Genomic DNA, 22,785 nt, shown 5'->3' on the forward strand with positions numbered 1-22,785 from the left:
TAAAAACTGCTTTTTTGCCAGTCATGTGTGTATATGACTTCCGTTGTTCTTGGAGCCAGACTCTAGTGGACACTTGATGAACTGCAGGATTTTGCACTTCCACATTGGATTCATTTTTCAGGACCTGAGGTTACAGCTAGGTGAGAATAAACAAGACAGAAAAAAAAAGAGAATGTACAAAACCTTTATTAACAATCGATTCAGATGACAATAAGACATGGCTCGTCACCACATCAGAATAAAACACAGTATGATTCTAAATGTTACACAGGCTACAGTGCTATACAAAACAAAGGGAACTCTAAGGTCAGTAAAGTGCAGGCGAAGCTGTCTCAAGTCGGGACATATTGCACGAGCATGAACATAAATGTTGTTCCAGATCAAAGGTACTTTTTTTATAGGGCAGATAGAGTTACAGTTAAATTAAATCTGATGATTCATTTCAAAGGCATGAACCCTGGGTGGAGTTTTTGTTTTTATAGGATGTTGCTCATATGAATCAGTGACTCATGTGAAACACAAGCACAGATGCTAGGAAGGAGAAACAAAGGAAAATGAGATTAACTTCACCTCTTGGTTCATCAATGGTTGAGATCTTTTACAACAAATGTCTCATGGAAATATACGATATATAATGAGATGACACAACAGAGGGAGGACTTTTGTTGTCTTTTAAGGTTATTTTTACTTTTACTTAAAGTGGGCAGGGGACAGTCAGAAATCAGGGAGAGAGAGAGAGTGTGGAACAACAGGAGCCACAGGTCACATTGGAACCGGGGCCACCCACTTTGAGGACTCCAGCCTCCGTACATGGGGCGCCCTAACTAACCACTAGGCTACCGGTGCCCAGCATGCATTGGTCTTCCCTCTCCTTGAGTGTAGCAAACATTTCCCTCTCTTTACTTCCTCTAAACTCATTTGATTTATGTAGCAAACACCACCCACTGGTATGTGGGCATAAGCAGCTTAAAAAAAAAAGTCTTGGTCACTTGTGCAACCAATCAATTAGTCCTTGTTCCAAGTAATATCTAATATGAGACCCCCACTGTAGGTAAGCCAAAATCATGTGATTGTTTTAGCAGCAGCAGCAGAAACGGCGTCATTAAAAGTACAAAGTTGAGCAACTTCAGACGAAAAAAAAAAACGAAGAGTGCTTTGGTCCTCTTAACCGTTAGTTGCATAAACTCTGAGAGTCGGCGACTGGATTTCTGAGTTAATGTGATTACTGTCGCTGTCCAGTTTGCACTTTCTTATCAGCTTGTTAGAAAGCTAAGCAGTCCATGTTGAGTTATCAAGTATATTGTATCCAGCACTGTTAGAAAAAGGTCCTTATGTGTGGTCATAATAAGGAGCAGGTCATCATAGAGGAAATAAAACTGTGTTCGATGTTGGCAATGAGAGGTAACACGAGTATGACCGTTTAGATTTGAAGGCTGACGACTGATTGTCCGTCTTATTCACGGGGACATTTTGTAACATCTGAGTGTTCATGCACTTGTATTCTGTTTCTGCACGCAGGTTCAAAGGACACATGCCTGGAGCGTGACCCTCGCTGGCTTCTTATATAACCTCACCATCCAGACTCAAGAAGCACAGCTGCCAAGAGCCAGCAGAGGGTGAACTGGAGTTAAGCCGACAACAAGAGGAAGGAACAATTCAGCCTCAATTGGGGGGGGGGGGGGGGTCATATTACATTTTCCAGTATTATTATATTAAATGAGTTTCATGTAACAGCCTTGTGTACCCGTTTCCACTCAGCCTGCTCGTTGAAGGAGTCCCTGCGTTTACCAGAAACGCTCACTAAACTGTAAGGCCATTAGTACTGAAGCGGAGTAAAATACAGAAGGCTGAATTTATGTGTTTGGTCTTTTGTCTTTTTTTCACTCCTGACATGTGTATTCGCTACCCACTGGGTGTCAACGCTGTGCTCTGCAGGCAGGAGTCGATGCCCGGGTGGCTGCTCCTCTGGCAGGCCGGCCGCTTCTTCTCCCAGTGGCAGATGGCGTCCGTGTACTCCACGATGACCTTGTCTATCCAGGTGAGCGGCTCGGGGAACAGCACGGCTCCCTCAAAGAAGCCCAGGTGGCCCCCGTGATGGGTCAGGGCGAATGTTGTGTTGGGCATCTTTTCTATGGAGAGAAGAAGAAGAAAGACGAGAGAAGTATGAACTCTTAGAGTGCGGCTAATAACCTCTTTCCTGCCAGCACATTCGTCCTCCCAAAACAAAAAAAGTGGGAGGTTAAAAATCCAATTGCCCTCGACTTCACCTTCAAAATCTTTAGATGAAAGGGTTTGCATCCTGAAGGAGCTTGTTTAAATCTTTAACAAGTTGTCTTTGGTCACTTAAGGCCCTAACACATGGTGGCGAAGGCCGACTGTGGCGTCTCCTCATGTCGCCTATTGCACTTGAACACACCGCAAAGACTACATGTCATCATGTTTCAGCCATCTACACTTATTAATAAAAACTTCAAAATTGAGACAAGGATTCCAGCAGCTTTCAAAAACTTTCTTAGCCCTCGTTAAAAACACAAACATGTTACTCATCCGACCATTTATGCACAGTGAGCGCTGACATGCACTGATGGTCAGGAATCTGCAGGAAGACAAAGATCTACTCTGCCCTTGTGTAGGTCGGATACAAGGTCAACACGGCATGTAATTCATTACTCATGTTCAATTCACCACTGGTAGAAAATGCTAAAGAAGTTTGTTCTCTAGAAAAGAGTCGGATGGGGGAGGTGCAACGACTCATGGAGGGACACGACTTGATTGATAAGACTCATTCAGGATTATGTCTTTATTTCCTACATCTCTATTTCTGCCAGTACATACTTTAACACAACTTTTCAGCCCATGACCCGCCAACTAGCAACTGGGGACCCCCATTGTCCCTGGAGGTGGTAGAAACATTTAATGTTGCGCACGCTACTGCCAAAACACATAATATTATTTGACTATGTTTTATTATTCACATTAATGGATAAGACATGCTATTTTTAATGGTTTTGGAAGGAATCTCGTGCCCCCCCCCTCTCAGTGTCTCACAACCCCCACTTTGGGAACCACTGCTTTAACATATTCAAAGTGAAACAGGGTCAGCCGTGTTTCAGTGTCAAATACCCATAGAGTGGACTCTAGGTGTGAACATAGCAAAACATATGAGTACGCATGTAACCTCAGACAAACACAACCCTGATACACTTCATTGACTTAAAGAGTGTTCAACCCCGACTGACTAACACGTTAGCAAACATCTGCCTTGTTATGAATCCAGTTTGAGCTGAACTTAAAGTCACATCGAGTCTAAAAATGTGCTCGTCTTGTTAGGGCGGTTTGGTCGCCTCAGCCCCCGAGACAAATATCTGGGTGTCATGTTTGCAGTATGTTCAACTTTGTCCTCTTGTCTGCATTGTTCACATTTTCTGCACGGTGAAGAGGCTTCACTATGTTATTAAAAAGAGGAATGGAAATGTTATGCAGCAGGTAAAGTGACAAGAACGCAGAAGAAGAAGAACACGCTGACTTGTGTCAATGTTTGGGCCAAATGTAACAGAGCGTAAAAAAAATCCACTAAGATCATTTAGGAAAAGAGAAATGTTGTGTGTTGATGTCTCCTTGAAGTAGGAAACAGGTTTAGAATTTCACTTGTCATGGTCTCAGTCATTACACACTGATTTACACACACAGGGACCCCTGCATGTGACCCACTGAGGCGAGACCAGGCAGCAGGCTATGGACACACACACACACACACACACACACACACACACACACAGACACACACACACTCACTTTCGCTAACACACTGCTCTACATATATATATATATATAATCGAGCAGCACGGGCGTATCACATGGCCCTGAAAAATTCAACAAGACTGTCTGTGCCGGGCGGTGTTGAGTAGAAAGCTCCGACAAGACTTTTTCAACACTTAAGACTCGGGCTCTGGTGTCCGGCTCAGGAGGAAGGACAGCAGGTTCATTTTGTCCTCCCTAGTCTGACTTTGTATCATTGTGAGGACAACAATGTTTTACTGCTGAGGTCATCGTTTTCAAGGAAACTCACAAAATATTCATAACAAACAACACACGAGCCATTATGGCAACAGTCTAGTGGAGCGTCATTACTGTCCTGCATGACTAGACTCGTAGAGGGGATCTTACTGGACCACTTCCTTGTTAATGTTTCAACAAAGTGTGAATGATTGTGTTGATGATATATGGATGTTTAATAATGTTCCTGTTAGATATCTACTGAGTGAAATGATAAAGTGACCTTACTATCTGATCAGACATTAAGGAAACATGCTATGTTGAAGTGCTGGCTTCTCTGACAACAATGCAGCAGCCAGTATGTCCTCCTTCTAACTTTAGATTCTGGTCCTGAATGCTCTGGATTTGTTTGGACCAGAGAGGGTAGGCGGTTTTAAGACACCCCCACACGGCCGTTTTGGACGCCCCTCGGTTTGCCAGACATGAGAGCAGTTATCAGGTCAAACCAACAGGTGTTGCAGTGATGGAAGCGGTCAAGAGAACTGGTTCAGATAGAAGTGATTGTACCCGACCTAAAAAGCCTCTGCATGTTTCTAATAAGCTCCACGAGCAGAAACGTGCTCAAACTAGGATCAATATTGGAGATGCTTTTGAAAAATGGAGAGAGGTTAGAACACAGAAAGGTTTACAGACCGATGCAGAGCTGGATAAACACTGAAGCTTCAGTGTCCACCACATGGTGACCTGTGTGAAAATCGACTCTAGAGAGGAGGGGGCGGGGGAGACAGCTCTCTACAATGTTTTGAATTTGGACTGCAGTACCCATTTTAAACTCTAGATGGCAGAGAAACATATTGCTCCTTTAAATGTGTGTCATCGATTTTGTGACTGATCCAAACCCTTTGTTTCTTATTCTTGAGATCCTGGTGAAAGTTTTTCAGTTGGAAATATCAGTTACAATAAAAGTGAAAATGTCTTTGTAATAAGAATTATTTTATCAAACTTTTAGGACCTATTTGAATAACCTGTAGAATGAAGTCAAAGGAGAACAATCTGGGGGAAATTTGAGGGGAAAGGTGTTGAGGTTGTGTTAAATCTCTGGATTATGAATAAGTGTGTTTTGGGTGTTTTTAGGGATAGACTGTGACGGATCAGAGAAGATGGGGGGGGGTTAACCAAGAAAAGGAAGACAGAAGACTCTAACCCACTTGATCGACAAAGAGAACTTCCTGCTGGGAGGGTAAGTGTGAATTAGGGGATTTAGAAAAGTCTGCGTCAGATACTAGCGCATGTGTGCATAGGGCTTAACATACATTGTTTCTCCGCTGCTAAACGGCTCATAAACGTCTGAGAATGCTTTTCTATCCCTGCCTGAATTCCCTACCTTTTTGCTATTTTGATTCTGAGTTACGATTTTTATTTTGAATCATCAATGGACACATTGACGATGCATAATGGCGTACCACTGAAAAATGACCATTACCTGTAAACACACACATACCTGCAAGTGTGCGTGGAATAGCCAGAAGAGACTGATGAACCAGCGGGTCGTCTGAGGAGTTAACCAGGAGGAGAGGCACAGTGATCTGGAGAAGATGGATAATTTTTTAATGTCTACACACAAAGTGATGTGTTAAAGTGATCGTCTCAGGTGTTGATATGGAAGTAGTGAAGTTGTGCAGCGGTCGGAAGAACAGTACGACAGGAAAGGGAAGTTTTTCTAAAAGCTTTTTTAGAAGTAGGAGGTCAAGTAAAATCAGCGATAAGTCAAAGTAGAACTTATCTTTATATGTTGGACTCATTCATAATACGAGAGTTACATGAGGGCGCTGACAGCACTCCTGTGTCGGTTCTTCAAGGTGACAGTTTGTGGTTTCTCGGGGACTTTTAGAGGTATTGGTGTTGCCAGGCAACCAACAGAAACAGCTCACATTCAAAACTGTAAATAAACAGCCACACTTCCTCTGAAACCACAAACTGCCTGTGTAACAGAAAAAAAATATATATACATTTTAATAAATAATAAAAAATAGTGTAAACTATCGAGCAACGGCGGTGTTTGGTATGACATACTTGGTACGACATATTTAGAGTTAAAGACAGAGCCAGACTTTGCTTTTGATCCAGACTCTGCTGAGACAAGATAAAAGACTTCCAGCTCTTGTTCTTGTTTTGCAGGAGGGACTCAATCTTTTTCTATAACTCAAAAATACAAGAGAGATTTTCAAAAAATGTCACACATATCCTTTACATTTCCCAGGATTAGTTATCAGAGGACATCTGGGCCTTGTTTGGAGACACACTTTGAATGAGTTTAATTATCCAGATAATTATAATTATGTGATTAATATCAGAAGGGGGGGGGGTGTTACTGAAAGAAACTGTAATCCTAACAGTTCTGCTCTGTTACACAGACATGTCCGTTACTCACTTTGTGGATGTGACGCACACAGCTCTCGTTCTCGTAGTACTCCGTCACAGAGCTGTAGCCGTGAAACTTCCTGTCGTGACAAATCATGTGATGGTATTAATTTAAACAAAAGGTTAACGGTCATGGAGATGGGCTAGTCGCTTTCAGTATCCAAAATTTTACCTCATTATGCAGTCATCGATCTGCATCAGAGACGTGGCTGCATACAGCCGGCCCAGGTCTGCGTCTCCGATGTTGCTGAAGTTCAGTCTCAGCAGAGTGTTCCTGATAAACAGAATAATGATAGTTAAGAAACCGGGGCAGGAAGGACACGTCTTTATCTCTCTGTAAAGCCCTCGCTCCTGTATGCCAGTGTCAGACTCGCTTTATAATAATTCATCACCTCCAAACCATGACTAACGCAAATCCATAATGAGGCTTTTTTTGTGCACAACTTTTGAGATTTTTTCCCAAATTTGAAAGACACAAAAAAGATCTTGTTATAATAATTCTAGAGATTGTAAGGAATTTCAGTATGTGTTCATATAAATGTAAGTACAGTATATACCTGTACAAACAGTTTACACAAAGTTAGCTACCAAGCTAAATAAGCTACTTATGACTACACTTCATCATAGTTAGCCAGCGAGCTAAACTGAGGATCATTTTGAAAGAAGTAAATTATACTTTTTTTTCTGAAGTCGAAAACAGAGTTGCCATGGTAGATTAAAGAGTTGCCAGGCAACATTAAAAATAAAGTAAGATTGGTGAGCTATGCCAGGGCAGGACGAAGCCAAAGGGATACTCTGGTGGAGGCACATAGCGGTCCTGATGCGCAAACCTGGGTATACGGGCGAAAGACTGATCGAACCATCAAATAGCTGGTTCCCTCCGAAGTTTCCCTCAGGATAGCTGGCGCTCAGAGTCTCGCAGTTTTGTCTGGTAAAGAGAATTATTGGAGGTCTTGGGGCCGAAACGATCTCAAGCTATTCTCAAAATTTAAATTGGAAAGAAGATCGGCTCACTGTCTTCGAGCCTAGTGGGCCACTTTTGGTAAGCAGAACTGGCTTTTACTTTACCAGAATAAAGCGACCTCAACAGTTGACCTTTGACCCTTCATGTGTTCATTTGTAATATGCTGTTGTGTTTCTCCACCTGTGTGACAGGATGAGCTTCCTCATGTTATCCGCCAACACAAAGTTGTATAATCTCCGGCACTGATCCCACTGAAGGAATGTTTCCTGGGCCCTACGGACACACAAACACACAACTCATGCACAAACTACAGGAGGAACAAAAAACACCAGACCACTTGTATTTAAGCAACAAACATGCAAACATTTAAAACTGGAGCTTAAATTGAAGCCCTGCATTTTAAGTGGAATCCTATTCTGCTGTAATGAATCGTTAATCTTCTGTTTGACCAACCTGAGGGCGCTGTATCCCTGACAGACGCTCACACAGCAGAGCACTCGGTCCTGATTGGAGCGGTTCTCACCGAGGAACTTAAGGACAATGTTTCCCCCCAGACTGAAGCCCACGACCACCAGCGAGGTCTGGGGAAAGGCTCGTTTGATGTAGCCCACCATGGCCGCATACTCCCACGTGCATCCTGCAGAAAGAAAGACACTTGAATAAACATATGGTAGAGAACAAAGGTAAGGCGACTGGGTTAGGGATCATAAACAGTGAGCGGGATGTTATGAGGAAACAAAGCCTGACAGCAAAGGGTTTGTTTTCCCTCAAACATCCCGCTCACCATATGACAACATGCTTATCAAAGTCAAAGGGATCTATGTAAGGGATGATGTAAACACAGGGGGCTGTTATCGTGGAAAGGACTCCTGACAGGGAGTTTCTGGAAGTCTGAGCCAGCCTGTGAGCTGTGACTTGACACAGACGGAGCAAACTGTGAGCCTAAATCCTCAGGAAGACAGTCTGAGGTGGATTGGTAAACAGAATCCATTTCGATCAGGCAAGACCAGCTTGTGAATCCGTGTAAAGCCGTTTTCACATCTGCACTCCTGAAAATATCCAGATAATTTCAGGAGGACTGCTCTGGAGATTCTCCTGACCTGGCTGTTCACATACAGTATGCACCTCACAGCTCGAGACTATTCCTGTCAGACGTGAAAAAAGACACACAAGTAGCAGACGGCGCAACAGAGTCCACTAAAGGATGCTATAGTCCTCCAGAGTCTGGGATCAGAGCTGCTTCTGGGTAATAGGTGGTGTGTGATAAAAGTATTTATTAATCATATCAGAGACTCTGGAGAACTTACTCTCATGGTATCAATTTGCAGAAACACTCTGTTATATATCTAAACATTCCCATGAACCTTGGGTAAAAGGAATAAAACATAAATATAATACAGAGTGGAAAACCTCCATCGGAGGTGTGGTGATTTGTGAGCTGTATTTTTTCCACAGAAAATCCGAGTGAGCTGATGTCTGAACGCGGCAGCATATACTCCGGAGATTTCAACTCGAGCCAATAGAAAGAGAATGACGTTTATATACAGTGACCGGCTAAAGTGTCTGCACGCGACCACTACGATCTCCGTGCACGTAATTAAACGGCTGCATTATGTTTTCTGCTCGTCAGTATGTTGTTCTACGCTCTTTTGTGGATGTTCTCATTCCATTGGAATTGTAGGTTTGTAAGTTTGGATTGTAGGTCAAAATAGTGAAAAATTAATTCTAAACAGTCCAAAAGATGATGATGATTACGGTGATGATCAAAAGATAATGATGATGGTCAACTGAAAATATTTCAAACCCACTCACCTCTTTGTCAAGTCTAACAAATAATCAACCGAGGTAAAAATACACATGATGGCTCCTACAGTGGGTTGCAGTGAAATAAGCGTGATAATGTATGTTGGGCCACGCAGGCTTAGGACAGTCAAACCATGGACTTTGAGTTATTTACTGAGATGGCCTAAAAGGACTCTTTATCCCAGAATTCCCTGCGGCACTTCACACCTACGTGTGACGTAAAGGGGGGACCGGAACCTGAGGGAGACCCCACAGGAAGGCGGCCAGGTGATAAAACTCTGAGACTCCCCTCGTTCATTCTCTTACCACGCGCTGACTTGAAGTGCTCGGAGATACAAGCTCACCTCCTGTTTCCTGCAACAAACTTCCTTTGTTTTAAGTTTTGGCGCGCAGGTAATCCGCGGCCGGCAGTGTTCCAAATTCCGAGCTCGGATTGTCCAGTGAACGCATCTCAGTTTCTCGGAGAGCGTTAGGCTATAACAGTTTATCAGAAAGATAACGGTCTTATTCCGTCCTGCAACGAAAGGACATCAACGGACATCTTTCCCCTCGACGGAGAACCAACGAAGCCGCTCTTGCCGTAAGGGACCCTCGCCGCCATCAGACGCCTCTGCACCAGGACAGACAGAAGATCTGTTTTATCGCCGGACTCCTTTTTCCTTCACCGATCACAGGCAAAGCGATTCACAAGTGAGGCTTAATTAGGTCTGGGCAGAATTAGCTTTAGAGAGTGTTTTTAACAATTGATTGATTGAAGCAGAAACTGTAATTTTTATCTTTGTTGGACCGCTGCGTCCTGAGTTTTACCTGTTTAAAACTCTTGTTGTTCCCATTTCGGACCACTGCGTCCTATATGTGTTTAGCGTAACAGCGTTATAACCGGGTATTATTCTTCTGATCAGAAAGGCCAGTGTAAGTCGTATTAACTTGAATTCGGCCATTGGTTTGTTTCTGTGAATGAAAGGGAATTACTCCGAGTTGTGGTGCGGGATTCGGACTGTGATCCGGCCTCTTCAGGCACGCATTTCTCTCCTCCTCTACGCTCCTTTTTATCCTCTTTTCTTCCCCCATTACGCACATAGGCTACACACCCACACACACAGAGATCTATACACTCGCGGCCATCCAGACGCCTCAGAGACACAGATCGTGTAGGGCCGAACTCGGTCTCTTTTAGACATTAAGGCCACGTTAGGTCTTTGTTAGGTGTGTGCCATCGTAAGGGCGACCACGTGGGACGAAGCAATCTCCCCCTTTTCTTCTCCCCCCCCCTCTCTCTCTTTCTCACACACACACACACACACACACACACACACACACATTCACACCTCATTCACAAGGTGTGCTTGATAATGTTTGTTTGCTTAGATTAGTTTATAATAGTTATTTGTTTGATTAAGTTCATTGATTTTGGATTGATGTTGCTTTGTTTAAATAAATTCTGTTATAATTTAAGAGAGCAGTTGTTTGTGATTACTGGTGTATTTGCATTGTGATATAAGCTGGGTGCGAAGGCTTTGTGTACGGATTTCACGCCTTCAATTTATTAAATATAGTTATTAATTATTAATAATATTAGTAATTAAATAACTAATCTGAGACTGATTTGAGTGATATTTTGGTTATATTTCCCTGAGTACAGGGTGGTGCCCCAAAACGAGATTAAACACAGTTTAATGATATCTTATTTATATTATTAATAATTAGAAATAATTATTAAAGAATATAACCAAAGTTGACTTGATACAACCCCAACATGTACAATGTTTCTCCTCTAGTGCACTGGACATAAAAATTCACTTGTCACTTTATGTTTTGTGTTCCTGCTTTTAGAAAAAGTCATTTTATGTTTAAGTATGACTAAACAGTCTGACTGAAATAATACTTAGTGGAATTTCTCCAAGTCCGACTAACACCCTGAGATAATGTGGTGAGTAACTCCAGCATTACGCTTCAACCTGACACAAACTGAAATGATAAAATGACCTTACTATATGATCAGACATTAAGGAAACATGCTATGTTGAAGTGCTGGCTTCTCTGACAACAATGCAGCAGCCAGTATGTCCTCCTTCTAACTTTAGATTCTGGTCCTGAATGCTCTGGATTTGTTTGGACCAGAGAAGGTAGGCGGTTTTAAGGCACCCCCACACGGCCGTTTTGAACGCCCCTCGGTTTGCCAGATATGAGAGCAGTTATCAGGTCAAACCAACAGGTGTTGCAGCGATGGAAGCGGGAAAGAGAACTGGTTCAGATAGAAGTGATTGTACTCGACCTAAAAAGCCTCTGCATGTTTCTAATAAGCTCCACGAGCAGAAACGTGCTCAAACTAGGATCAATATTGGAGATGCTTTTGAAAAATGGAGAGGTTAGAACACAGAAAGGTTTACAGACTGATGCAGAGCTGGCCAAACACTGAAGCTTCAGTGTCCACCACATGGCAACCTGCGTCGACTCTAGGGAGGAGGGGGTGGGGGGAGACAGCTCTCTTGGCTTGCAGTACCCATTTTAAACACTAGGTGAGTTACATATTGCTCCTTTAACTGTGCATGGAAATGTCCTGATTCATACCACCGGTCTCCTAAATCATAGTCCTGTCTCGAAAAGTAGTTTTTCCCCGGTATTTCTATCTGAAATTTAACAGAACTGAAAGCTGTTAAGTTTAGCTTTCCCTTATCTTAGCTCTCTTTAGCCGTTTTCACATATGGACTCCAGATAATATCTAGATAATTGCAGGAGGACCGCTCCGGAGATTCTGCCGCAGCCGTTTAATTACGTGCACGGAGATCGTAGTGGTCGTGTGCAGACACTTTAGGCAGTCACTGTATATAAACATCATTCTCTTTCTATTGGCTCGAATTGAAATCTCCGGAGTATATGCGGCCGCGTTCAGACATCAGCTCACTCGGACTTTCTGCGGATAAAATAATAGGGGTCTGGCCGGAGAAACTCCAGGTAAAGTCCACGCGAAAAATGCGGCTGTTTCCATTCACACATAGCCTAAAGTCCCTCCGGGTAGCCAAATCTCCGGAGTTTTTCAGGAGATTTACGTATGTGTGAAAAGGGTTTTTGATTAAGCCTGAAAACAGAGATGAAGTGAACTTCCTGGTTAAGGTTTAGACTGCATCGATGACTGCTCATGAATGCGTGATATTTCTGTTTTTACCGTAGGTGAACATGCGAGGCGAGGTGAGCTCCACGTCGGGCAGGGCTCCCAGGTGGTTGAGGACGGCACAGCGGTAACCCTGCCGCTGGGAGTAATCCACAAAGGTCCGGATGTAGTTCTTCTCGCTGTGGTTACCGATCCCAGGGCAGATCACCATGGTGATGTCATCTGACATACACACAAACAAAGAGGAAACACATGCTGAAACAAACAAAGAGGAGTCATGCGTTGGCACAAAAAGGGATCTCATGAGTGTGAGTGTGTGTGTGTGTTGATTAAATTGGTTGCATAGCATCTCACTCTGGGGAGTTCATTAGTCCTCCTCGTGCATACTGTATACATGAGTCTAATCTGAACACACGAAGCTCAGAAAAGGCCCAAAATAAAAATGTCTAGAAAGAAATTACAGCTGCTACACAGGTGTAGAGTGTGCGCCAGCATTTAGACAAAGTTTATTAATAAACTTTATAACATCAGCTAAGTTAACGCAGCACTATTCCTGAGGAGCTCTTAGATTTGCTTCACCCAGGTCTTAAACTAAGGTTTGACCATTAATAACATCCTGTTATCATCTTGATCCCTCTCATGAAAGACCCCACAGGAGGATCTTGAAAGAGAAATGTGAGTCACTTTTACACTATAAGTAGTTTGTCAATGCAAAGGAAAGACAGAAAGACAGAATTCAAACTAGATTCAAGGATTCATTTAGCACAAAATGGAAAAACAGGAAAATGTGTTTACTCCTAATAGAGAGATTGTGAGATACCTATTGTTTTTTAAATAAAGATTGGCTGTTCAAAAACTAGTTTTCTAAAGCCTCGCTCAGACTGCAGGATAGTCGGGCTGATTTTAGGTCGGATTCCTCCTTTCCAACAATCAAAGGGTCGTTCCCGATTCACGGCTGCTCGGAACCGATTATCTTCCCAGATTATCTCGTAATGCCACTCTTACAAAGATCCGATCTTAACGTCCCCAATCTGCTGGCCATTTATTTCAAAAAGTTTGATATCAAGAATTAAAAATCTTGACAATTACGTCATGAAAGAGTCTGTCTGAAGTCGAGTGTGACTACAATAACCGTGAGAGAGGAGGGAGGACAGTAAAGTGTAGTAGTGGTGACCGGCAGCAGGACGCCGGACAACTGTGCAATCTTACCTCCAGCTCTCACTGAAAAACATACAATCCATGTTGTTCATGTCTCTCCCAGTTTTCACCCAAAACTTGTGTTTTTTGTTTTCTCTCTGCACAAAATATTATAATCACAAATTTAAGTGCCAGCTCGCTTTTTTACTTGAGGTCACATGAGGTGGTGTGTTCCTCCACCGGGTACGATAATCTTAATGAAATCCTGTAGTCAGTGATGTGCCATGATGTTCATATCTTATAGTGTGAGCATGTTTAAGATTATGGAGAAGAATATCTGATGTGTGTGATGCTGCCCGAATTCAATAATGGAAAGGATTTTAAAACTCCTGCAGTGTGAGCCAGGTTTAAGTTGCTCTCTTTTCCACTGACTGAGAAAGTTTACAGGAGCATGAAACTCTCATTTCTGTCAACAACTTATTTGTTTTCATTTGTTTTATTTTGTTCGGCTTAAGCAGTACAATGCAGAGGAATACTTTCTTTTCACTTTGGCCTACGCAAAGAATGAAAAGGTGTGAGAAGAAGGAAAATGTATAAACCTGCCCTTTGTACGAGGAGAAAAGAATAAATCCTGCTAATTTAACTCACTGCATCTACTATGAACTTACCGTACCTCATTATGATTGGAGGATTAAATAAGAGGATTATTTACACACTGAGCTCAAGTTTTCGATTAATAAAAAAAACTGTAGAAATTACTTGAGCACGGACGATTAGGATTTGATTTATGATGAAAACAGAGTGATAGATTTCAGCTCAAAGTATCGGGTTATTTCTTCTAAACTTATACATTACTTATACACACACTACAACATTTTGGTTTAGTTAGCATTCATGTGGTCAGAATTTATGATAGCGCTTCCTCATCCGTCAGTACCTGTTTTTATTTAGTTTCTTGTTACCTTGTTTATGGATTGTGGGGCTGGAGGTCATGTTGTTGTTGTTTGATTTATTTTTATATAAAGCACTTTGTGATACAAATCAAGTTTGATTGATTCATTGATTGATATAATCTGAATATTTCCTGCTGCGTTCACACATCGGCTCATGGCCACTTCATGCAACGAGTGAACAAAAGCGCCTTACAGTAAAGATTTAGAGTGAAGACGTCGGCTGTTTGCCTTCACTCCAGCAGCAAGTTTTCTCAAGTTTTGAGCATGTGTGAAAATACTGTAAGCCAGTTCAGGCATTTTGGCAAAGGACTGAACCTATGTATGTGTAAAGTCAAGTTTATTTTGATTCATGGGAAGTCAGAAGACCCAGCAAGAAGAAGAGGAAGCAGTAGTGAAAACAGAAAAGGATAAGTGACAAAAGCAGGAGGGACTGGCAGTTGATGTGTGCATCAAAAGAATAATCATTGAAGTCATGACAGAAGATCAGTAGTTGTGTGATCCCAAACATGTGTTCAGTTTTAGCTTCTGACCTCCTGTGCTGTGTTCTCCGCGTGCCTCAAAGATGTCAAAGCTAGCTGTGGCCCCGTCGTGCATTGGGAGGAACTTGCGGACCCCGCAGGGCGTCGGGGTATTGACACGTCCCATTTTGCAGTACAGAGCCGTCTGGAGGTGACCGCTCTTACCCCACAGCAAGGGAGGAATGTATCTGAAGAGAAGAAGAAGAGCTTCATATTACCTTACAGCTGAAACCTCTACCTCTCTTAGATGTCTGGACTCAGCCCCAGCAGAGATTCTCCTCCCTACAGACGGACTCACATACCAAGAAACCCAGAAGGGGGGTCCACGAGCAGGGAGTTTAAATCCTGAGCTGTGGTTCAAATATTTATATCACCAAGGCATGTAACTCTAGATAACTTTCCCCCCTGATGACTAAATGTTTCAGAGAAAAAAAAAGAGTGGGTTGCGAGGGAGGAAGAACTTTAAAAGCTTAACTATCTTAAGCAACTGAGTCCTTAGTCCATAGGATTAACTGCATGAGCAATTAATGGATGTTGAAATACGAGTAGCAAAGAGACAGAAACACAGAGCATTACCTTGAACAAAAGCATTCACATTAGTAAAAACACACATAAGTTAAGAAGAAACTGAAATGCCTCTGCTCTCCCACTCCAAAAACAGAAACAAGAACTTTAAAGGAGAGGGGTTTTTTCCACATTAAAGTCTTTGGAGAGGACTACTACATACAGTTAAATCAGAACTCTGTGGCTCCAGAATAAGCTACGCAAATCTGATTAATTGCCTCAAGTAGATTCTCGGAAATGGTTGCATTTCACTTCTCTATAATGTTGAGATTTTTCTTGACTCATTGGGCCGTCACCCTTGTTCTAAAGGACTAAACATGAGGCTAACAACCAGAAAGAGCGACTCTGAGGAAGACACCTGCTGTGTCCAAACGTCAGTGTGTTTGCATCATTTTAACATCGGGGAGAACTTTTCCTTCATGCTGTAAATGAAATTGTTCTTGAGTAACATTAGGCCATCTATCAAAGTGAAGCACCTGATTTTATAACTCATTATCTTTAAATCAAAAGCAGCTTACACACAGAAAGCATTCAACCACTCCTCACAAACACTTTGTTAACTACGAGGTTACACCTTTCCCTTTCAAAGAAAACAGTGATGGTAGCTAGGGTATTGATCGACGCTAACATTAGCCGACCCCAGTTGTCATTCGCTGAGAGGCGGGGTTACACCCTGGACTGTTCACCAGCCAATCACAGGGCTGACATGAATTTTTCCAATTGCTGATAAATGGAAAAGTGTTTAAATGACAAACATCAGATGGATATTCTTTTAATATTAGACCAACAGACGAGATTTCCACCTTGAGTGGAAGGTCGGAGGGAAAAAAAGCTGCGTCGTTAAAAAGGTCAATGATGCGGCTAAAAAACAACAATAACTCTGGACGCTGTTTTACGCTTTTAAGGTGAAATCACGCGAGTCGACCCTAGAGGAGTCTTCTCTAAATCTTCTCGTTTTTTTCACAGCAATCTTGAAAAAAAAAACCTGGCAGTTAACCTCTCAACATGTAGTTTGATTTAATCTCTCCTTGGCATCTATCAGAGGTCGTTAGATAAAGGTCTCTATCATAATTTACGAAATTACTGCGGTTAATCTCTGGTGATCAAGACCATAATGATCATTGCAGAAGCTGCTGAATGGCTCCAGCTCTAAATCTCAACAAACACGTACTCTTTGGTCAACATCGGGCAGGACTTGAGCAGGTAGCGGCTGAGCGGCGTGTCCTGACAGGTGATCTCCGGCGGCGCTGTGGGACTCTTCAGGTTCAGACAGCGGACGATGATGTAGAGGACAGTCGCCACTGCCGCTAACTTCACACCGTCGAACATAGCAGGCAGTTCAGTGCCGAAGGTGTGCATGTCAGTGTCCTCCAGGGTGGTCATTTTGGACACCGGAGAGGACCTGTGAGAAGCATGGGCAGGACAGCACTTTACTTACTATGACTTATTGAGACCAGTGATACCAGACTGTTGCTATTTTGAAGAATCCTCACCAACTAAATCTGCTCTTAAAAGTCTATAAAAATTCAAAAGTAGGCAAAAAAAATAGACAAAGTAAAGGAATAAACATGCTATATGTATTTGCCTTCTTTCAGTCCTTCAGGGGGAAACAATACAAATATTGGCTTCCAGTACCGGCTCAAATTCTAACTAATAGGATTCTCCAAAACAACCAGAAGGACTTCCTGCACCATAAACCAAACCATCACAGATGCACTCTATGGAATAGAAACGTTTGTACCCACCTTGTTGTCCAACTTTGAAGAAAAAAACAGTGGTTGTTGTGGTCCCTCTTTTGCGAACCTGAATTCTGATAAGGTTCACTCAGTGCTGGAAAAAACACACAGTTAAGGATATTTGTTCAAACTTCTTGGTTTCAGAGCCTCGGGTTAAGACAAACAAAGAAAAGGCATAGCGGTTAAACAGAAACCCAGATGTTTGTCTCCCTGCAGAAAGTGACAGAAAAGTACTTCAAATGTAGAGGAATGGGTGCAGCAAGTCTTATATCACCGTCAGTAGCGTGCTGGAGAGTTGGCACTCATACTGCACACACTCAGTCGGATCTAACAATCACCAGGAAGTCGGAAGACACACTGAAACAAGGGCTGTTCTTTTACAGGAAAACAAATTGTAGGTTTTTTTAAGAGTGGTACAATTGTCCAAAACCTTTGTGTCAATACTGTAAAACTTCCAATCCCATCCCAGTTTAAAGCCCAGTTATCGGATGCACAAGCCTGGAAACGGGCCATTATTTTTGGGGGGCAATTCTAAAATAGTCTAGTGTACCCTGCCTCAGTCCGAAGTGTTTTGCCTCACCTGACACTCGTAATATAGAAACGATCAATTGTTTTCCTGGTGATCTTTTTTTTTGCTCTTATAGATCATACAGGTCAACAGAGTCTGTTTCCTACCCGGCTAAAAACTCCTCACAGGAGCTTTAAATGACCAAATAAACTAATACATCATTCGGATTCATCATTCAGTGATGTTAAAATGTTTCTTACAATAGCCTATATCACTGTGGAAAATACCTATTTTTAGTGAGGTATGCAAACAGTTAATGTTATAAATGTATTTAATGTATTTTAATATGTTGCAACCCTCTCTCTCAATAGTGTTGAAACTGCCCTGAGGGATTTCTAAAGTTGCAATCAACAACTTATTTCATTCAATTACATATTGTGACGTACATACTAACCTTTAAATGACATAACACGCAGACAGGTGTGAGTTAAAAATCAAAGGCGATATAATCTTGGAAGTCGCTCAAATAGTCTGAGTAATTTAGAGAAATGCCAAAACTTTCCAACTCTCCCAAGTCTGTATGAACTGTGGGGAACAAAAGCAGAACATAAAAAAAACTTAAATAGAATTGAGTAGACCAGAACAAACATAGGCAGCTGTGTCCCTGTTAGCTTTAAATACGAGTCACAAGTGGTCTGAGTTTCTTACACCCTTTTGTTTGACACTCAGGTGAAACTGTTCCTAAAGTGGGCGAGGTGAAGCTGAGGGACTTCACACTAACTTTAACCCCTCAAAAACACTACACGAAGTGAAAAACAACTTTAAAAGTAGACGGACAATGTTTACGGTCTTACCATTGTGTGGTTTTCAGGACTCTGCTCAAGTTCTGGTCGGATTCATCCAGAGTTTTTCGCTCAGTCTCCCGAAACAGTCTGTTTACAGCGGCGGAGCTAACTGACCAGCAGCGAGCTCGCGGTGCATTCAGGTACTCTTATAAAGCTCCGATTTTCAGGCTCTTCAACTCACGTTCATCACAAACGATTAAAAAAACACGTTCAACTATTTCTTTACACGTTTTAGTGCTTTAATCGCCATTGTCTCTATATATAAGCACATACACGTTATTTTTACGTATAGATAATTTCAACTCACGCCTCCTGAGTATTGTTCCGTTTTCGTCGAGCTTGTAATACCAACATCTCCGACACGTCGGAAATGCAGCATAACAAACAGCGGTGTAGCTTACTTCCTACTTCAGAGAGGCGTAATTTACAGTAATAAGATCACGCGGAGGCTTCATTAGTCCGTCTATTGCAGACTTACAATGCACATTGTCACACAGAAGCATTTTGAATATAATTTTAAATACATGTAGAAAATATCTGCTTTACCTCAATCAGTAACAGCCAATAATTAAATTAATAAAAGCTCATATTAACTTACAAAATATCTCATTGTGTATATAAATATCAGTTTATTGGTAGAATTATACAGGAGTAATTTAAGTAGGCCTACAGGAAAGATGCCCTTTTAAGGGAAATGACAACAACACTAACAGCAAGCAAGTTTTCTTTCTATAGTAGCAGAATATACACAGGTGATATTGTGTCACTTCACTGTTTCAGGTGATCTGCCAAACTCTTTCACATTGTGTATTTTAACCACTGGAGGGCGCCATCCATTCATGGGAAATACAATGTACTGCCTTTGATACATTTATAGAGACCTCACATGCTATTTAAGTACTTTTACACAGTTTTTCGTGAAGAAACATCCCCTCATTTAAAATGGATGTTGTGTTTTCATCATCATTTCGATCACGATCATCATTAGGACTCACTTATTTTTTAGCTTTACTGTGCTGTGCATTTGACTAACTTCTAGGCTCTATCCATTTGTGTTTGTACCATGTTTTGTCATTATTTTATGTTTTGTTTTTTGTTTTTCAATCACTGTAAAGCTTTGAATTGCGTTCAAATTGTATGAAAGGTGTTAAATAAAGCTGAATTGATTGATTGATTGATTGCCCATCATCAGGTTAAAAGACAGAAGACAAAGGTGTAAATGCAGAGAGAAACATGAACGTTTGTCTGTTGATGTGTTACTTTTTAGGATCGATCAGTCTTGTCTTGCTCTTGAACAAACACTCTTTAGTCCTAAATAAACTACAGATCGAGATTCTGTCGATGCCCACACTCTGTCGTTAGCTTTATGAGAGAAACAAACAGCTGCATGGCCCGTGAACGTCAAAAGTTTCAGTTGCTCTGTGGTCAAAGGAGAGTTTAATGACTTCCCTCCTCAATCACGCTCACATCCTCATCTGTTATTACGGTAAGTGAGAATAATAACTCAGGTTGCTAAATGGAAAACAGAAGTGAGAATTAGCTGACACTCCTTTTGACCGCTCTGACGCATCTCTTTAGGAGGTTCTCAACTGCTCTGGCCTCAGGACCCACCATCAACTCCCTCTTCAGAAATTGCGACCCAAATTTATGATACTTTTCGACCAATCAGATTTGTTTAATAAATATGATGCGGTTTTGCCCTCAGAAGGTATACACCAAACGTGACAAAACTAAGAAACTAAAGAAAAAAAACATGTTTAAAATGCACTTCATTGACTTTTTGACAAAATATTTTTCCCCAGGCACTGAAAACAGCTCCACAACCCACCAGTTGAGAACCACTGCTCTAAACCACATTTTCACAGAGTTCAAATTTACGGGATTATGCTTCACTCCACACTGAGGATTATGATCAAAAAGGCTTCTGTCACATTTAAATTCCATCTAACCATCATTAACCTCCGCGTCTGTCTCAGATTGGGCGAGGGTCAGTCATGAGAAGAAGCTTTGTGTGATAAGAGAGGAACATCAGAGGCTGTATCCACCGCAGAGTCTCACCACATTTGACGGCTGCTTTATGTCAACCATAGAGCACATGACTGGTTCATCTGTTCTTATGGCTTCATGACTGTGCGGATGAAACAGTCTAAGACTCTCTGCCTGTTGAATTTGGATGTTCAGGGGTTTAACTGACACTCTGTATGAGGCAAAAAAAGGAAAAGGTGTTTAAGCAGACTTCAGCATGATGAAAGGACCAGGAAGCAAAGCTGCAGGAGATCTTTTATCCCTGCATTTCGCTGTCAACATCAACTTTGAATATATTTTTAAACATTAATCATGTATTCATGGGGCTTATGGTGTCTGCTACCAACTTTTCTATGATGCACGATGAGTTTTGCGTTTGCCTTTACAACTTAACTACTTAGCTTACTTTTTTTTAAACGGGGCATGTTATGAAATATCCATTTTCACAGTGTTTCTGAACATATATTTGGGTAACCTGAGTGTCTTCTGACCCACAAAATGTGAAATAAACCCATCCAGTCCTTTGTTTGTGGTCTGCATAAGTCTTACAACACAGAGAAAAATGCTCTGTTTCAAATTTTCTCAGTTTGTGATGTCACAGTGGGATTCTGGTAAAAAAAATAAAAAAAATACCGTCCCCTCCCCTGAGAGAGCTGGTTTATACAGGGTCACAAACCTCCTCTGGTGCTTGATTCATGTTATATTTTGACCAAAGCACAGCACAGATGTTTCATTTGGACCACAGGGGACTGTTTGAAAAGGGGGATAATATGTCCTCATTAAACGTAAGTTATCATACTTCTAGAGCTACTGTCTCTATCCTTCTCCTTCTTCCTGCATCTCCCTCTATCCGACTCTACCAGCCCAGCATAGTTTAGGCAGAAGGCTGTTCATCATGACTATGGTTCTGCTCGAGGTTTCTGCCTCTTATAGAAGTTTTTGTAACTTTGCTTAATGTTGCTTAGTGCTCATGATGGATTCATGTTGGGTCTTTGTATATTATATGAGAAAGTACAGTCATTTACCTGATGTTGTGTTACAGTATCTCGAGATAACTTTTGTTATAAATGGCACTATAGAAATAGAGGTTGACTGATTGACTGTATGACCGACTGTTTCTTTGCATTAATGCTCATTATACCCTCATAGAGTTCAGGATCAAAAGATGTTTTGCAATTCGTACAAAAGGCACAATGTGATGCAGTATTATATGATCCAATACGATGTGAAGCCATGCGATCAGTACGTTGAGATGCAACATGATCCGATGCTATGCTATGCTATGCTATGCAATACGATACATTACAATAGGACATGATCCAAAACCATGCAAAGCGATATGTTGCGATATGTTACGATATAATATGATAAGATCCAAAACGATGCGATATGATCAATAAATCAATCAATGCTAAATGTTGCTCAGTGCTGTGCTCATGATGGATTAACGTGTCTTACCTGCTCTATATGACCTTGTTGCGGTCTTTAATGTGCTTCATTGATTCAAATTGTTGTTTTTTGTCAGCCCCATAGGGACGCCTTATGGTGGGGCGTAACAATAAGAATACAGAGAAGATTTAAAAATATTTTAAAAAGTATACAGCCAGTTAAGAATCGACTAAAATCAACAATAAAATACAATAAATACAACTGAAAATGTGTACATTATAAGTCTGTTAACCTCAGTACAGTTTGTGTAGAAATGTAAAAGTGTACACCTCGTATAATGAGCAGGTTCACAGTGTCAGTAATAAAGCTGAAAGGATGATTGCATTGTGCATAATGTTATGTGTAGACGTAACACTGATGGATTTAAATGTTTTTTAAAATCACATTATCTTTAGAGAATTTAAAGTCTTAGAAGTAGATTTTAAAGTCTGGTCTCTCCCACACAATGTGAGCCTCAGATCGGGGTCATTTAAGGGCCTTCACTATTTAGTTCATGACGTTGCACACAGTATTGTCAAAAATCATGTTTGATGGCCACACAAAGAGTCTGGGGCCTGGGGGCCGTCTCCTGGTTTGCCTTTTTGGTAATCCAGACTCAAAGAGGGAGATAGAGAACAACATGCAATAAAGTGATGCTTCAGTTCTTTGTCAGTCTCATGAACCCATTTTTCTTTGTTAAGATTTCCTGCTTCGAATATCCTTCAGGATTAAAACATGTGCTGCAATTCGTACACAGTACAATGCAGTATGATTC

The 22,785-nt window shown here is 41.5% G+C and overlaps 1 protein-coding gene across 2 annotated transcripts; it reads right to left on the reverse strand.

The window, feature by feature from the left end:
• Positions 1-172: 172 nt before the first annotated feature.
• On the reverse strand, positions 173-18,688 carry abhd2b (abhydrolase domain containing 2, acylglycerol lipase b). Of its 2 annotated transcripts, none has more exons than XM_061036093.1 (11): positions 18,567-18,688; positions 17,214-17,298; positions 16,640-16,870; positions 14,917-15,092; positions 12,351-12,518; positions 7,835-8,018; positions 7,562-7,654; positions 6,590-6,691; positions 6,428-6,497; positions 5,498-5,582; positions 173-2,129 (listed from the first exon to the last, which is right to left on the reverse strand). In XM_061036093.1, exons 3-11 carry the CDS (start codon positions 16,849-16,851, stop codon positions 1,903-1,905), a joined length of 1,317 nt encoding a protein of 438 aa, XP_060892076.1. In that variant the 5' UTR covers positions 16,852-16,870; positions 17,214-17,298; positions 18,567-18,688; the 3' UTR covers positions 173-1,902. The 2 variants fall into 2 exon arrangements, with proteins under 2 accessions (XP_060892076.1, XP_060892075.1); XM_061036092.1 differs by having other exon boundaries at positions 18,167-18,665.
• Positions 18,689-22,785: the final 4,097 nt, after the last annotated feature.

This window comes from Labrus mixtus, chromosome 4 (assembly GCF_963584025.1).
Source record: "Labrus mixtus chromosome 4, fLabMix1.1, whole genome shotgun sequence".
Lineage (NCBI taxonomy): Eukaryota > Metazoa > Chordata > Actinopteri > Labriformes > Labridae > Labrus > Labrus mixtus.